Raw genomic sequence first — 13,506 nt, forward strand, 5'->3', positions numbered from 1 at the left:
CTTACATTTACACAAATGATAGTAAATTATAGATAAACCACTCGAAATTATAGATAAATTGCTTATAAAATATTTGATGTGACAAAAAAAAATATTTTGAAAAATATTTTCCCATCCATTCTTAAAAATTGACATTGGAAAAAAAGTGACGACAGTTCATGTATTTTTCATACTATACTATACAATCGCATGGCATCTCTCTTGCACTTTCATTATTAATAGAATACTGTCTCACTCGCACATTCTAAACTAAACAACGTTATGTCAACCTAATTTAACAGTATTATAATGTTTTGTCGCATTCTTTCCAATGTCAAATATCGTGAAGGTGAAAGAGACAAACAGATATGGATAATACTAAATGTGAAATATACTAAAAAAAAAATGTATTAGCGTTACGAAACATTGAAAATTGAACCTATATTATAGAAATACCTTGCTGGGCCATTTCCCCCTCTTCAGGATTGCATATAAAATATTGTTTACATATATAATACGATAATATATAACATTTTAACATATATATCAATTAAACTTAACTTGAGTCTGATTGTATGTTTTACATACATAAAGAGATTTAAAATAACAATTGGCTAGAATTATTGCAATAGCATTCAATTTAAAAAGTGTTTAAAGTGTCATCTGTATAATTAATATTTTGTGTGTCAATTGTATTATATTGTGAGAATATTATGTGTCATTTTTACAAATATTGAATTGTATGACACTGTATATATGTGTGTGTGTGTGTTTGTATAATTGCTAGATTTTGTGTCATTTGAATAACATAAGTTAATGTATTGTTGTTTTTTAACCGACTTCAAAAAAGGAGGAGGTTGCCAATTCGTGTATTTTTTTTTTGTTGTTTAATCTGTATAGCATTAAAAAGTGTGCTTGCGTGTTATTTAAGCAACTATAAGTTTGTTTGTCATCTGTGTTTAGTTAGTGTATTTGTCAACTGTATTATATACTTTGTGTGTCTGTATGTCTATCTGTATACTTTGTGTGTCATGTGTATAACTTTTAGTTCGTGTTTATCTATAATTTGTATAAGTAGTATGTTTATCATCTGTACAATTACGAGTGTGTATGTATACTGTATGTCTGTATATTTTGTATGTATGTCTATACTCACGCAAACTAGCGGTGCCGGCAGCCACTTTATTCCTAGCGAGATGTGAATACATGGCCCTCGCTTTAGCGCGCTGAGCTGCGGCCGCGTCCACTGCACTGACTGACCTCGCACTGACCCCCGCTGGGGACCGGTCTGTTGTTTTAGTTTGGGGGTTAGTTGTACCCCGTGTGGGGTGAGGGTTAGTTATACCCCGTGTGGGGTGTGGGTTAGTTATTCCCCGTGTGGGGTGAGGGGGTTAGTTATACCCCGTGTGGGGTGAGGGTGGGGGTTAGTTTGGACCCCGTGTGGGGTGGAAGGGATGGGGTGTAGGGTGAATACATTTAAAAGCAGGAGTAGGGAATAAGGTACGGTACGTAGAAAGGGTATGAGGGTTATTAAAGGTTGTTAAAAATAAATAAAATCGATAAAATTGAAGTTTCAATATTTATTTTTTTTATTTTTAAGGAATATTGTAATTTCTAAATGTAAATGAGAAAGATGTGTCGGAGAAAGAACTGTCTGGTCATGTTGGTAATCTTAAAGAAAATTGCGATTCACGTTGTTTTACTGCATTTGGACTAAAAGATTAAAGGAATTTAATAAATTTTGCACTTTGTGCAGTTTTAACTAACTTGAAAAATAAATAGTTTCTTTGTCAATATCGATAAATATAGTCTAAGACCCCATAGAAGGAAAAAAAAACTTTTTTTTGCTAAAACCAAAATTTATGTGTATTTATAATTAGGAGAATATATATCGACTAGGTTGCCAGTCAAAATTGAGCCACAAACATTTTTAATAAGACTAGCCGTAGCTATAGGCTACTTATAAAGATTATGATGTATTGGAATGTATATGAAAATGATTTTGTTCAATGTTGGACGTGATCTGGATCAAGTGTCCCCGTTCTGGGCGTGGGACGGAGCACGTGGCCACGTGTGGGACGGGCGGGACGGCTTGGGATCTGTACGGTGTTGGACATAGGACAGCGAATAACGTTTTGTAAATAACATAAGTTTGGGAGGTAAAGCGAGATAACTCAATAAAAACAGCATGATACATATTCTTAATATTATACACATTTTTTTAAATAAATAAACCACGTGGTCAGTAGAGAACCTTGATATTATTTAACCGACGTTCCCAAAATATATTTCCAGGCGAAATCGGTGCTTCATATTGATTGTTTAAATTACATTAAACCGGTGGCCATGTTTTAAACATTGCGGCAAAAACATCGGTGTTATTTTTTTTGTAAAAAACGCTTTCTTACAGCGGGAATCGAACCCTCACACAACCATCAATATTAGCCTGCTATCTAATCTAAATTGTAAGGCTTCAAAGGGCATTAAAGATGTTTTCCCCAGAAAAACTATCTAATATAAAATATGACTTTATGTCCCCCCACCATGGATTCTAGCCCTCCCCCCACATCTAATAACCCTATTTAAAAACCCAAAAATAAAATCAATTTGCACAATTTTGACCTCTCATAGCAACAGGTATATGCGATATCGGCGGTCTCTCTTGCGACGCTCTGCGTCTGCGCAACGAGTTCGTTCTATGGACCGAAAGATTTTCCGTTGACGCTGTTGTTTTTTACATTTTTTATATATGTTTTATATATAAATATATGATGAATGCACATACCGATCCAGGGCAGCGTGTAAGGGAAATTTTTGTTTAATTTTTAGCGGGTAGTTGTATTCGTAATATTACATGCGAGATTTTTGAGGGTACTTAATGAAAATTTCAATAATACTATGCAGGTTTTTGTTATTGGCTACTAAGAAGATACAACAAATGGAATTTTTAAACATCAGTAATGACAAGTTTTTGAATGATATATGTGAATAAGGGCTGATTTTTCAATCCTTGGTTAAAACTTATTCGTCGAATAATGTACAAAACTACCATTTTAAAAACGTATTCTAATTGCCCGTATTTGACAGTTTACGTGACATTTTAATATTATCGTGTAATACTTAATATTGGACGGATAAGTTTTATCCAAGCATTGAAAAATCGGCCCTAAATAATACAATAAACATAGGATTTTTTAAATTACCTGATACACTAGCGGATGGACTTCTTGGACTTGTCAGCATTCGCCTTTCTGTAATACATAATAATATAATTTTTATTAAGAGTTATAAAACGCGCGTTGAGAGTAAAATTTCACGTCATGTCAATACCGTCACGTCATGAATTAAGGCGACGATCTTGATATCTTTGAATATTGCCAAAGAAGTTTCACGTGTCAGACACGTGTGCTCACGCTCTTTTTGTTTATTTATTTATAAACTCACCTGTGCCAATATGTTGCAAGCTATCCACGCTACCAAGACGCTCTCGTTCTATCTGTTTCTGCGCAGCCGAATCGAGTCGAGCGAACAATTGTTCCGCTTGATCCGGGAAGTGACGTTTGTAAGCCCAGTACGCTCTGCGAAATTGTAGTATAATTAAATTTATAACCAACTAGTGGTCCGCCCCGGCCTCGCCCGTGGTACATATTTACGTTTTCTCTACGTAATAACCATCCTCGTACTTCAAGGAATATAATAAAAAAAGAATTATCGAAATCGGTTCAGCCGTTCTCGAGTTATGCGCTTACCAACACATTTTGCGATCCATTTTTATATATAAGAAGATTTAAATTAACAGAAACGTCGAGACGTTTCTGTTACGCATCCAATGTTTTTGAAAAACGTTAAAACAGGAAATTTTAGAGACAGTTTTTTGACTTCACGAATATAACACTTTTACATAGGCTAGTACAAATAACTAAATCTTACATAAAAATAAGTACATATCATAAAAAAATAGCAATAAAAATCTAGACTGTAGTCATATAACGAAAAAAAGGATTTTTAATAGTACTTATCTAAATAAAAAGTTGTCTACCTTAATTAATTATTACCTTATTTATGTACAGGAATTATTAATTTTATTGTTATTTGTCGATAACAAGTATGTTTAATGTCTATTTCCATCAATAGTGTGCGAGGATTACACTTCCTAAGATAACTTGTGTGGCATTACCTGTCAGAAAATTTCGGCTTGACGTCGACTTCTGGGACATCCTGTATATGATTGGTTAATCATAACGCTTCAAACTTCTAAGTTCTAACTTACTCAAGCGATATGATCGGTTACTTACAAACACATTCCTCGCTACACATCCTCGCACAATATTCGTGGAAAAACACCCTGAAAACACTTTTTTTGTTAAAAATAAATAACATGATTAAGAATAAATGGATATCTCACCTCCGTCCATTGTTCCTCGCTACACTATCAGCGTCCACACACGCTCGTCGTATAGCTTCGTGTATAACTTGCTGCTGCTTCTCTATCGCGGTGGTCGACCACCTTTCTAACACCAGCACTAGCACCTCACTGGAATATGGGGTTTATTTATTAGTTATTGCACTTTAAAAAAAAAAAACATCGTAATGATGATGATGATGATAATGAAAATGATGACGATACGCCAAGGGAGTAAGTGGGGATGGTGATGGTGGTTGGTATGATTAATGAATAATGATATTCTACGTTATGGCGGTACTACTAAATATTTACTAAAATACTACTTTTAACTAACCTGAGTGTAGACCGTATCTCCTTGCTCTTATTGGTAGTCAAGTTGGTAGTTAACACGGGTATGAGTCGCGGTGAGTGTACGTGCACCACTATGTAGCGTACACACACTGTGCCCGCAGAGGAAACAACCTGAAAGATAAATATTTGGTGATAAAAAAGTTTTTGACGGGTTTAAAACGAGATTAATTACTAGCTGTTCGTCACGGCTTTGATAACTCAAACTTGAACATTCTCTGTTTGATAAATACATATATTTAAACGGATTTAAAACACGATTATCTAAAAAAAAGGTCGCCGAGTTTTGAAAACTCATACTCTCTATTTGATAAAATATATTTTAACGGATTTTAAACGCAATTTATTATTTTGTAGCTATTGGTTCTGGTCATGATAGAAAGAAAGAAACATATATACTACATGTCTCTATAGAATAAATACTTTTTAACGGGTTTTAACAAGATTTATTATCTATTATAGTATTTAGATATATGAATATTTGGATATAATATTAATTATTTGAGACATATGTACGGTTCGTACACCTAGGGATGCTGCTGCTGATAATAATTAAAGCTAAGATAATATGCTTTATTGCTATGCTATGATGATAAGAGTTACACACGTACGCGGCTCGCGACGTTCTAACTTTTAACGTGATTAGTTCATGCTATATGAAAATGAAAATGATGTGGCATACAAAAAATGATGATGATGCGCTCTGTACGGTTGCACCGTACAACATAAATTCGAAACAAATTATCAAACAAATCAAAATTCTGGTCCTTCGAGCCGGATTTACTGATAAATTCCCAACTAATTATTTAATATTAATTAATTTCTTACCTTAGCGGCGTTCTGTATCAAGTTTATTAACTCTTGCAATATATAGAGACTGAATTGTTCCAATTTGTTCTTTAGCACCTTCGCCATGTGGGCTATTGTTATGCACGCTTCGCGTACAACCTGTAAAATAAATGTACGGTTAGCAAAAACATCGTCATAATTATTTTAAATTACTTTTTGTAATTTGATGTAGAATGTAGAAGTCGTTGACTATCATAAAAAAATATTTTTAACTAAAATAAAATAGTTATCCTGTGATTATTTAAAAAACAGTTATGTGTGTTTAATCTGTATTTTTTTTTGCCATTTGTTTTTAAAAAGTAAAAAAAGTCAAGTCGAAATTCATGCGTGATATTGAAATTTAACAATAAAATATATTTTTTTACATATTTTCAGTCTTTTTCATCTACTTTTTACCCTAGTTTTTTTTTCCAAAACACCATTTTCTACATTTACTCATATAATCAACAAAAAATCAAACTCACCTGGCTCCTAAGATCCTTGATAACGACTAGAAAAGGCACCGACAGATCCTTCAAGTGCGCCGCGAACTCGACCGGGTACTGCGTGTGCGCATTCGCCGCTAACAGCGAACGTATTTTTTTCAGCTGCAAATTATATTTTATTAGATTTCGCTATTAAAAGTGTGTAAAAAAAGACAAAAACATGCCTTTTCAACTTCTTTTTCTTGTTTTGTGTAAAACGTGTCCATTTTTGCCCCGCCGTTTTGTATGATCACGTTATGGATTCACTGAAAGTGACAATATTATAAATGCGAAAGTTTGTGAGGATGGATGTGTACACACACACACATCGTGAAAGAGTAACAAACACACACGTGTTTGTTACTCTTTCACGCAAATACTATTGAACCGATTACAATGAAATTAAGCACACATATAGAGGGTAACCTGGATTAACACATAGGATAGGTTTCATCCCGGAAATTCCACGGGAACGGGAACTATGCGGGTTTTTCTTTGAAAACGCGAGCGGAAGGCTAGTTGAAGTGAAACTTCTTTATCGGGGTTGGAAAAAAAATTAGTGTAACATTTTTTCGTTACGCGTGACATTTTTCCGTTACGCGCCATCTTTTTCTTATCCCTACCACGCGTTATTCGACGTATTTCTGTAAAGTAGCATATAGTAAATTATTTTTTGAAAAATAAGGTCATAAAGAAGTTTCACTTCTTACGTGTGTATACTAGTACACGCACACATTTTTTTTCTTTATAAATTTATTTTTATTATTTTTGAAGTGAAAACTTCTTTAGCGGCGTTGAGCACTTTTTCTGTAATGGGTATAAAATCTTAAACTCGCGTCAGGACACGTGACCTGATCGAAAAAGCGTAAGACGGATACCATTCCAAAATATCAAACATGCTCAACGTTAATAGTCAAGTTTTTACTTCTGCCGGCACTCCTGGAGTGCAACCCGTCTTTTTTTTATTTTATTTTTTTCGTTAGGTATGTGTAATGATCTATCACAAAAACTATTTTTAGTGTGAATTGGTCTTAACCCAAGTTTCAGGCCCAATTTGACGCGTCCTCCTTTATTTTTATTATTTTTTAACGTGATAACGTTTTTAAAATCGTTTTAGTCGGGTGACATGTTCAGAAACTTGTGTCACACCAAAACCTCACGAGCGCGATTGCAGGTTTAACGAGAGAGAGACGGACCGATCTCCCGTCTCATCTCGAGCGCTGCCACCAATAAGACGTTATCACGTAAACATCTCGATCGTAAACCTACTTTACAAACAACCAATTTTTGTCAATTCCCGGTACTCACCGCGTCCACGCGCCGCTCCCAGTCGGCGGCGCGGTCCCCGAGCAGCGCGGCCGCGTGCCGGCACAGGTCGTCCAGCCCGCGCGCCCCGTACACCGCCGCGGGCGGAGCGTGCGAGAACGCGGCCTCGAACGCTTCGCTCGACACTGCGCCCGCGCCCGCTTCGCTCGCTATTATAAATAAATTGACATAAAAAATAGGTACAGCTTATATGTATACTAGCTGCTCCGCGCGGTTTCACCCCCGTGGCTTCTCTCCTGTTGGTCGTATCGTGATGATATATAGCCTATAGCCTTCCTCGATAAATGAGCTATCTAACACCGAAAGAATTTTTCAAATCGGACCAGTAGTTCCCGAGATTAGCGCGTTCAAACAAACAAACTCTTCAGCTTTATAGTATTAGTATAGATGAATCCATAGGCTTAGGAATTAATAAAATACTGTGTCTCAAGAGCCAAAAATGACAATAAAAATGTAAAATGGAAACCAAATAATGCAACATGGACACAAAGAGGTGAATGCTACGCTATATACCGTGCCCACGCCCGCTTCGCTCGCTAAAACGATGTAATGTAAAATAATGTAGATACGAAAAAATCGCTCGCTAAAATGATGATTGTAACGTAAGAAATATAATAAAAACTGTTGGACAGAATGAATACGAAGTAATATAACTGTGAAACAAATATGAAACTATTGTAATGCTCCGTGGAGAACGCTTCGCTTGATACCGCTCCCGCGCTCGCTTCGCTCGCTATTAAATAAATATATATATATATATATATATATATATATATATATATATAATATAAATAAAAACTTTATTGACAAAAAATAAGTACAGCTATACAGCAATATATACAGGGTGACCCACTGTTGGTATACTAAGCTCAAAGGAGGTTATAGTTTTGCATACGCTTAGTTCGTAAAAAATACTTATAAAATTCCAGACGCATTTTTTTTTCTCAAATAGATGAATTCTTAAAACTCCATATTGTGTACACCCATAATAAGCAACCCGCCCAACTTTGCCAACCGCACGTGAAGCACGTTAGTGAAGCGGTATATGCTGGCTGCACGAAGCTAAAGAAGAAAACATGGATTTTCAGGAATTTAGCAAAAAAATTTTGACGTAATTCTGTTGTTTAAGTATTTTTTACGTGATCAGTATATGCAAAACTATAAGTCCCTTCCCCCTTAGTATACCAATAGTGGGACACCCTGTATATAAATCTATAGGCTCCTGAATTAGTAAAATACAGAGTCTAGAGTCTTGAGTCTCAAGAGCCAAAAATAAAGATAATAATGTAAAATGGAAACCAAATAATGCAACATGGACACAAAGAGGTGAATGCTACGCTATATACCGCGCCGGCGCCCGCTTCGCTCGCTAAAATGTTGATTGTAACGTAAAAACATGTGTAAGAAATAGTACAAACTAGCTGACTTTTTTTTCGTTAGTACTTGAGCAAAAACACTATTTTTATTTTAAGCAATTTTATTTTCTACACAAAACTAATTCCGAAGAGAATATGATTACTACAAACGTTAAAAATGGTCCTAAAGGTTTGTAGTGAAAAAATATTCGTTTGTAGTTAAATAAGTTGCACTTCTTATAGTCCGGGATACATCGCCCATTTTTGCAAGTGATTACTATCAAGCTAATTTTTCGTGAGTAGCTTTATTTTGATGAGATGCCCAATAATTTCATGTACGAAACTCTCGATTGTGGTAGCTACCAGAGGAAACAAGGATAAAATATTTTGATTTGATGGTTCTCAAATATTAATTACTAACTGAATGTTTTTTTTTGTTCAATCTCAAGATAATTATCTAAATTATTCGAAAAAATATTTGTCCTACAAAATCTATGGTTTGATCAAAGAGTCCCCCTTTCCAATGTGTATCGATAACGAAGTCATCATAAATGATTACTAACCAGCTGATTTTTTTATTTTCACTTATTTAATCTATACTAATATTATAAAGAGGAAAAGTTTGTAAGTATGTATGTATGTATGTATGTATGTATGTATGGTTTTCACGCATAAACTACTGGACCGATTTCAAAAATTCTTTCACCATTAGAAAGCTGCATCTTTACTGAACAACATAGGCTATATTGCATTTTCAAAAAAATTAGAGATCCTTACCAAAAATGCAATAATGTAACCCAAGGTGTAAAAAAATCCTCAATAAAACTTCTGTCATCGCGTGCGCTGCGGAATCTATTGAAGATAGAACAAAAAAATGTTCTACGGTATTATAGAATGGATCAATATCTACAAGAAAGTCCGCGATACCATATGTCCATCTTCAGTAGTTATGTTACTACAACAACTTTTTTACGTTTTCAAAGTAAATAGAAGTGCCGACAGTAATCAAACCATGTTATCCATACACATATATTAATCCTTATCCCATTAAATGATGTTTTATTATAGACTGTTTCAATACCAGCAAAATACTTTTTAAATGAAAAGAATTGGATATTCCATTCAAAAGATATAACGAATTTTTAAAAGTGTCAATCTACAGAAAATAGTAGGTATACTGTTCGAGCAGGCCGTAGTGCGGGGGTCACGGAGGAATTCTACCAAATACCAATATGCGTCTTGACGGAACACAGTGGGGTTTTGGACGGTAGGAATCCGATATAACCCACGGCCCCTCCCCGGAGGCCGTGGGTATCTATGAAAGATTTCCCCACTAAAACAAAAAAAAAAAAGGCCGTAGTGCGGGACGGGGTAAAGGTGATTTTCATGTGATTTAAAATTAAACCTATAGTCCGACCTATAGTAGACTTTTCACTGTAACGATATCGCTATCTATGCGGGTGAAACCGCAGGGCATTGCTAGTACTTATATAATTCAACAGACATATTGTCCTACAAATTGCGTAATAAATATTTGAGAACCGTCAAATCAAAAATTTTTATCCTTGTTACCTCTGTAAGCTACCACAATCGAGAGTTTCGTACATAAAATTATTGGGCGTCTCATCAAAATAAAGCTACTCACGAAAAATTAGCTTGATAGTAATCACTTGCAAAAATGGGCGATGTATCCCGGACTATTACTAAAAATGTGATATTTTTAAGAGTCGGGTGCCAAGTTCACATAGCCGTGAAATTGTCATCATTGAAGACAACGCGAAAAATAACATAGGACTTTTAATGTGAAACTGTCCTAATTGTAAACAACGTAAAAACGAAAAGACATACGTATGTCGTAGTATTTGTACCAAATATGTGAAAAAAACAGATTTTAAAAATGGTTTCACCAGTAGAAAGCTACAATATAATTGAACATGCAAAAAAGCTTATACAACCTACGCTTAAAAACTTGGGAGTTACAATCAACATAAAGCAAAATAATATCACATTGAAAAATTTGAAAATAAACAAATGGATTGTAAGTCAAGTAAAATTTTGCAAGGAAACTCATTCAACAATTTATTCTTTGTTAAATGTTTATGATAAAAAATATGCGAACACGAAACAGCAATAACATAAACGTGTACCTATACAGTTTATTTAATTATAAACTTTTGTAAAAATTAACAAAACCAAAAAAAATACCTACAAAAGGTTGTACACAAGTTATAAAAAATGTATTAAACCTTAAAAAATCACGAAAATATATTATATTTCGACGATTGTCATGTCATGTCGGCAAGAAAGCTAAAAACAAACACAAAAAATTTGAACAATTAATTTTTATTTTGAATGAAAAAAAGAAAGAATATGATATTTTTAAAATATTGTGAATAAGTAACAATATTATAAGCAAAAAGGTGTAGATAGGTCACCAACACAACATACGATGTTCAAACACGGCACAGAAACGCACACACGATTAAAGTGAGATGGCATGATTTAAATATCGTAAACGAAAAAGAGACAAAGTAAATTGTGGCTAATTAGCCACATCTTGATCTGCCACTCTCGGAGCGCCAATAACCTATTTCCACTTTAGTATTTTCCACTAAAAAATAAAGTGTGCGAAACTTCCGGTAATATAATGAATAAATCTTGTCTAAAATCTGAAGTCTTTAATTTCAATGTAGACCATTTTACTTATAATGTCATTAGTTTTAAATAAAAATGAATAAAAATGATTGTTACAATGAAAACTCACCACTAGAACTAGTTAATTTAGCCGTCGGCGGTTTCCTACTAGCCGACGGCGCTCCATACAATCCGCCGATCGTCTTCTTCACTTCACACGCTACAATGTTTGTTAGATGAGGGTTAATCGTGTTCTAGAATGTTCTAGAACGTTCTCGAAGCTTCTAGAATGTTCTAGAACGCTTTCGAATGTGGACGTTCAGAACACTTTAAATATAATGCGTAAATGTTCTCTAGAGGTTAATAGTGAAGTCGTAGAATTATATCAAACGTTCTAGAACATTCTGGAAGCTTCTATAATGCTTTGGAAAGAATGCGACGAGGTTCTAGAACACTTATTCTTAATTTATTATATGTATAGATATACGTAATGAGTAGGCGTTCTAGAGAGGTTAATCGTGACGTTCTAGAACATTCTCGAAGCTTCTATAACGAAACAATGCAGTTGTCGTGTTTAATTGATGAAAATGTTTTTTTTTTCGATATTAAATAGTTTTATCAGTTAACAATGTCTGTTGAAAATTATTGTGACATGTGATTAACGATATGTAATGTGAAAGTTTTTAATAAGTGAATTAAAAAAGAGTGTGATCGTTTCTATTTCATCGAGAAATTATAAGATTATACATTGACTTTGAACATGCTTGAAATTATTTTTGATTGCTATATTATAATAGATAGTTATTCAGATAGTGATAGCCATATAGGTAATGATACTGATAGTGATAGAGATAGTGATAATTTACCTGGTGTGGAAGCCCCACTATCGCCATCTCTGCTCCTACTGGTCGGTATAGTCATGGTACGTTTTATCGTCCGCGACACAAAGTCCGCTTCGTCCGTGCCTACGGTTGCTGTGAAATTCAATTATTCAAAATAAGTTTATTATTGAAGTGAAACTTCTTTATCGGGGTTGGAAAAAAATTTAGTGTAACATTTTTTCGTTACGCGTGACATTTTTCTGCTACGCGCCATCTTGTTCTTATCCCTACCACGCGTGATTCGACGTATTTCTGTAAAGTTGCATATAGTAAATTATTTTTTGAAAAATAAGGTCATAAATAGGGTTTGGGTCCCGGGACTTTTTGTAAATTTCGTTGTCTCGTGTCCCGGGACTTTTGGGTCGAGACTCGAGACGAGACACGATAGTCGTATGTATTGTATTAATTTTTATTTTCAAAGCATTGCATGAGCCTAGCTAGCGCCATCTGTTACTGTAATGAATAATTACTTGGTCTACATACTTCATACATAAAATTTAGAACTACTTTATAAAGCCTTACTTCTGTTGAAAATGAGAGAGTGTTTTCCTTGTCCGGTGGCGTTATTACAAAAATCAGAAGCAGATTGTCGGACAAAGCTGTTAATGCTCTGATTTTTTTAAAAGCCTATTTTATAAAATCAAAGTAATTTTATTTTTTTAACTGATTAATAATTTGAAAGACTGATTCAAAAGTCTGTTTTACAGATAAGGAAACAAATCTGTGATTATAAAAATTACCAAATTATGATTAATATGATTATGACATGATATTAAAGTTAGTATGATTGTTACTAAGTTTCTTTTATTATAATAATATTTAATAATTGTTTTAAATTAAAAGTTAATCTGTGATTATAGGAATAAACATACCAATTATTTGACATATTAAAGTTATAACTATTGTGATTATATTTTATGTTTAATAAATGTTGATTTAACCGATAATTAATGTTGATTTAAAAAAAAACCCTTTTTATTAATACGTTTCACCAGAAATCAAAGTTCAAATTTTGTAATTAAAAAAAGTCTCGAAGTCCCGGGAAGTCCCGGGACTTTGATCGTAGCCTGTCTCGTGTCCCGGGACGTTGAAATTGTCGAGAATTCCCAAACTCTAGTCATAAAGAAGTTTCACTTCTTACGTGTGTACACTAGTACACGCACACATTTTTTCAAGTATAGAAACATTTGTATTTAGAAGTTTATTCGTAGTTTACAAATCCAAAAATCAGAAAACAAATAATACTACATTTGGAAATCTGTTCA

The 13,506-nt window shown here is 34.1% G+C and overlaps 1 protein-coding gene across 1 annotated transcript in view; it reads right to left on the bottom strand.

The window, feature by feature from the left end:
- Window positions 1-13,506, bottom strand: part of chb (CLIP-associating protein) — a 57,594-nt gene that overhangs the window by 27,026 nt on the left and 17,062 nt on the right. Inside the window, exons 7-18 of the mRNA XM_090117558.1 lie at window positions 12,227-12,334; window positions 11,491-11,580; window positions 7,354-7,520; window positions 6,046-6,168; window positions 5,561-5,680; window positions 4,719-4,846; window positions 4,385-4,513; window positions 3,424-3,557; window positions 3,183-3,230; window positions 2,602-2,703; window positions 1,136-1,267; window positions 436-456 (exon numbers count right to left, since the gene is read on the bottom strand). Of these exons, the coding sequence (XP_089973684.1) occupies window positions 436-456; window positions 1,136-1,267; window positions 2,602-2,703; window positions 3,183-3,230; window positions 3,424-3,557; window positions 4,385-4,513; window positions 4,719-4,846; window positions 5,561-5,680; window positions 6,046-6,168; window positions 7,354-7,520; window positions 11,491-11,580; window positions 12,227-12,334 (1,302 nt within the window). The remainder of the gene's footprint in view (window positions 1-435; window positions 457-1,135; window positions 1,268-2,601; window positions 2,704-3,182; window positions 3,231-3,423; window positions 3,558-4,384; window positions 4,514-4,718; window positions 4,847-5,560; window positions 5,681-6,045; window positions 6,169-7,353; window positions 7,521-11,490; window positions 11,581-12,226; window positions 12,335-13,506) is intronic.

Source organism: Colias eurytheme, chromosome 28 (genome assembly GCF_061535395.1).
Source record: "Colias eurytheme isolate Ceu_HAF_F1 chromosome 28, ilColEury1 Martin Lab GWU primary, whole genome shotgun sequence".
Taxonomy (NCBI): Eukaryota; Metazoa; Arthropoda; class Insecta; order Lepidoptera; family Pieridae; genus Colias; species Colias eurytheme.